Raw genomic sequence first — 4,821 nt, 5'->3', positions numbered from 1 at the left:
TGATGCTATGATTATCAGTTTGATATTGTTGTTGATGCTGTGATTATCAGTTTGATATTGTTGTTGATGCTATGATTATCAGTTTGATATTGTTGTTGATGCTGTGATTATCAGTTTGATATTGTTGTTGATGCTATGATTATCAGTTTGATATTGTTGTTGATGCTGTGATTATCAGTTTGATATTGTTGTTGATGCTGTGACTATCAGTTTGATATTGTTGTTGATGCTGTGACTATCAGTTTGATATTGTTGTTGATGCTATGATTATCAGTTTGATGCTATGATTATCAGCTTGATATTGTCGTTGATGCTGTGACTATCAGTTTGATATTGTTGTTGATGCTGTGACTATCAGTTTGATATTGTTGTTGATGCTATGATTATCAGTTTGATATTGTTGTTGATGCTATGATTATCAGTTTGATATTGTTGTTGATGCTATGATTATCACTGTGAATATTATTCTCAAACATATAGTTTAAACTAGGTAGCTTTGGGGAACTATCACAATATGGACTTTAACTCTGACTACTTTAGTTTCTTTGCTTTATGAGGGCATCTCTCTTACTAGTTGGACTGGACCTGACTAAACCGTGTTACTAGTTGGACTGGTCAAAACTAATATCTGTTAATAGTTAGACTGGACATGACTAAACCGTGTTACTAGTTGGACTGGACACAACCAATCTGTGTTAGTAGTTGGACTGGACAAAAATAATCTGTGTTACTAGTGTGACTGGACACAACCAATCTGTGTTAGTAGTTGGACTGGAGAAAACTAATCTGTGTTAGTATTTGGACTGGACACGACTAACCTGTGTTAGTATTTGGACTGGACACGACTAACCTGTGTTACTAGTTGGACTGGACACGACTAACCTGTGTTACTAGTTGGACTGGACACGATTAAACCGTGTTACTAGGTGTTACGATTTACGTTTGAGCTTGTATTTCTCATTAGAATGCATTCTTTGTTTGATAGGTTATATAGCTACTGTAGAATTGTATGCAATGAAACGACAATTATTGACATGTCCAAAGTAATACACTGAAACTGAAAGAATACTTTTCTCTTGAATATTGAGATAATATATTCAGTTACTTAAAATAATGAAAAATTGGCGACACATTTGTTATTCTTATTGTACAAAAAATAGCATAAAAAAGAGATACCTGATGCAATCTGCCTCCGTCTTCCTGTGTGGCAGTAAAAGTAATATACAGAACTTAAAGCTTCGCTCACAAACAACAACTAAAAATGAAGAAAAAAAAATGAAATAAAAACAAAAAATTTCATTACTGAGGTTTTGGTCAAGGAGAAGTCGCAGAATGTGAATAGTGAACAAAACTGGTAAAATAACATGCTCTGACAGTGCAAGCGTGCATGGGAGATATCAGAAAAGGTTTTAAATCCACAGACACTCGAAATGATACCATTACTGAACTTCAGCAGGGGGCTTACGAAAGATGCAACTGAAAAAAAATCATCTAATTCAAAAAATTAACCAAAAATAGAAATAAAAGGAGGAAATAAAAAATCGGTTTTTTATAACAATCCATTGAACTTTCTCCATTTGCTTCACAAATATATAATTTATAAACCGATGTATTGTAATTATATTAGACTGCTATGCAATTTTTTCTTCCGTATTTAGTAAGTACAATTTCTGTATCTTAGCCAGTGTTGAAGAAATTGTCTAGACATTCACTTTAAACCCCATCCACAACCGAAACCTAACATCAAACAACTTCTGATAGGGATAATTTAATTTAATGACAACTAAACCGGTAACAAATTTCCTTAACTACTCCTGTTTTCAGGTACAAGGTTCTTGGTGGTTTTTTCATGAGTCCCTAATCTATTACTCTTGGCTTGCTTTATGAGTGGGTTGGCGTTTCGGTCTCTCTCTCTCCAGCACACAGCTCGAAACGTCGATCCACTCAACACAAAATAATAACTTTCAATACAACAACGTCTAACGGAAGTTACTCCAGCAGGTCAAGGGCAATCTTTATGAACTCAATTAAACACTAAAAACTGATCGTTCTATATAAATATCAACATTTTCACGTGTCTTATTTATAGATGAATTTAAATACTCCAATATCTTGATATCTATTTTATTGCAGGTTGTTTCTGATTAACATAAAAGTTTTAAAAGTCTGGAACTTTATGAATAACCAGATTGTTATTGGTAACTTCTGATCAAGATAAACGTTTTCACGTCTGGAACTTTATGAATAATAAGACTATTATTCGTAACTTTTGATCAAGATTTAACTTTGTCAGTTATTAATGCCAAAAGCCTGACTACAAACTGTACGTATGGCGACAATTACAATGCTCTCATACTTATCATCTTGCGAAAGTGAACCTGCTAGAGTCGCTTTAGGAAAAAAAACGCAGCTAACTGTTACTAGCTTGGCGTGTTTTTAGTTAAAAAGACTTTAAAATTCTATCTAGGTTTGGGTCAGTGTTTAAAATAAGTTCATAACTTGTTTGCTTTTATAAATATCAGTCAACTTAAAACACCAAAACACACTTATGATCAATGAAGTTGGTGTATCAGCAGACACGTATTTTATAACAATGTCGTTAAACAATATTTTCAAAACGTAGTTAGGAAATCAAATAAGAATATAATTAAATACGCAATGCGCTAACCTACACAATGTTGTTAACTTACAGAAACAGAGAATATCCTAGAAGGAAGGTGAGCTATGATACGCACAGCCTAACTAACCTGAGCTAGAGGGGTGGTGGGATCCTGTTGTCACAGACAGCATGTTGGAAGAAGAAGGAGTTGGAATTCCTATGGATCGTGGGGTTAACAGTGAGCTCCCACTCCCCCCACCATGGTCAGAAGAGGGCGCTCCAGTATCTTTCTCAAATCTGTCGGGTCTCCTAGTGGTACCGAGGTCTCCCGCTTGCTTAAGAAGCTGATAAATTGGGTCCACTTGAGGGACTGAAATAGAAGCTGCCATTCGACCTCTGGCAGCTTGCAGAAGAGAAAAATGAAGTTTCTTGAATATTTGATACCCACCTTTGGCTGCTCTCCGAATATTGTCGAAAGAAGAAATACAAAATTGTTTCCGAACGGTTTGGAATTGATATGGTTCAAGTACAAACAGAGAATTGTGTAAAAGCATTTTTTTTTCTTTCGTAATTTTATAAATATTCATAGATATCAGTGTTCTGCCTAGGTTTTACAACAGAACTTTAATAAATTAGGGTCTTTCGAAATGTTTTGAAAGTATTTGTCAGCTTGAAAGTTTCAACACTGAAAGAAATTTTAACGTCATGTTCTACAGACTGACCAAAATCAACAGCTAAATATAAAACTCGTCAGCGTTATAGTTTATTAACTTTTAATTAAAAATACAATAATTTACACCGTGAGTCACGTTGAGAACCGGAATCTTTACATTGAGTTTCACAGTGAGTCACGTTAAGAACTGGGTACACTGAGTTACATTGTGAGGCACATTTAGAACCAGGAGCTTTAGTGGGATCCACATTTAGGATCAGCTCTCTTGCTTAAACCTAACGCTACGATGCAGGATTGTCTGTCGGATCAAGGAACATGAAAACAAGTTGAGATCATCCATTAATATCAAAGTATAATAAATGACGTTCTAAGTTCACAGTAAGTTGAAGACATATAACGCTAGTTAGACTTTCCTTTCGCTCAAACCAGCGTTCCCAAACGTTTCCAGCGATCAACGAAGTGTAAGTTACTTGGAAACACGCTACTTAAAAATTGCTATCTTCTATATGATAAAATTCAGTGTATGTGTGTGTGTGATGTAACCTCTTCTAAACTGCTGGACTCATCCACTTCTAAGTGGTACCAAACGAATCGTCTTGGTCCGGAGGTTTGCACAAAGGTAAATTTTCGCCCCATCCCTTAGGGAACCCAGGTATTTCGCGAGAACACTTTTACGGGGATTCCCCGAAATCGGCCCTCAAATTTGGTATCGATGTACATAAGAGAACGTAAATAAGTTAGACCTATTAATTATCATACTTGGCTAAAGAAATTTAATTTGCATTATAACGGCCCTGTAAATGTGGGCCATAGGCCCACGGGCTCACCAGTATTTATATACCTAAGAAACAAGACGGTAGGGGGAGGGTTATGTTCACTCCTCAGTTTTAATTAGAATTCAACTACTGTGTCATAATTAACTTGTAACAATTTCTCGGGAAACTGATGATGTGACAAATGACGTAACAATGTAATTACTGTACTTGAAAAATATTTGTTTTCAATCCAAATGGGAACCATTGTCGATTTGGGCAACCTAGAAACTCAATACAAAAGGTACCTAAAATAGAAAAATCATGACCCAAAAGGCACAGGTAATTTATATGAATAAATATCTAAACATTGCTTTATTTACACCGTCAAAGCGTCATTTTACCAGTATTTCTCACGAGTGCAAACTGCTGTTGTTGTAATTCAACATCGTTTCTAATTATCGAAAGATCTTATGAATTGATCGCAAATATTCAAAACTATGGCGTTTAAAAATCTTTGCAATCATTTCTGGATTTCTTCTTAGACGCTCAGAAACCATTTCATTAAAGAAATGTGGACATATTTCTGATGACATTACTGCGATGATACTTTGCTACTTACAGTCCTCGAGTTCCGGCGTATTTACGTTAGTGTCAATGTCTGAGGTCGACTTTTGGCGTCTTAGAAGGCGAGGCTTAGGCTGAAAACAACAGAAAAAGACGAACATATAAAACAAACAATGTCTTACAATTAACTAACAACGTCCTACATACAAAACTAACACTGTGCTGCATAC

General features: G+C 35.4%; 1 protein-coding gene across 1 annotated transcript in view; it reads right to left on the bottom strand.

The window, feature by feature from the left end:
* LOC106473882 overlaps positions 1-4,725 on the bottom strand; it is a gene marked incomplete at its 5' end in the record, with an annotated part of 19,990 nt that extends 15,265 nt beyond the window's left edge. The window contains 3 exons of the mRNA XM_022402281.1: positions 1,177-1,200; positions 2,748-3,002; positions 4,647-4,725. Coding sequence (XP_022257989.1) covers positions 1,177-1,200; positions 2,748-3,002; positions 4,647-4,725 — 358 coding nt within the window. The remainder of the gene's footprint in view (positions 1-1,176; positions 1,201-2,747; positions 3,003-4,646) is intronic.
* Between the last annotated feature and the right edge of the window lie 96 nt (positions 4,726-4,821).

The sequence above is a fragment of the Limulus polyphemus genome, unplaced genomic scaffold, assembly GCF_000517525.1.
Source record: "Limulus polyphemus unplaced genomic scaffold, Limulus_polyphemus-2.1.2 Scaffold6592, whole genome shotgun sequence".
Classification (NCBI taxonomy): Eukaryota; Metazoa; Arthropoda; class Merostomata; order Xiphosura; family Limulidae; genus Limulus; species Limulus polyphemus.
Note: the sequence above shows the minus strand (reverse complement) of the source record. Positions and strands in the feature narration are given on the sequence as shown.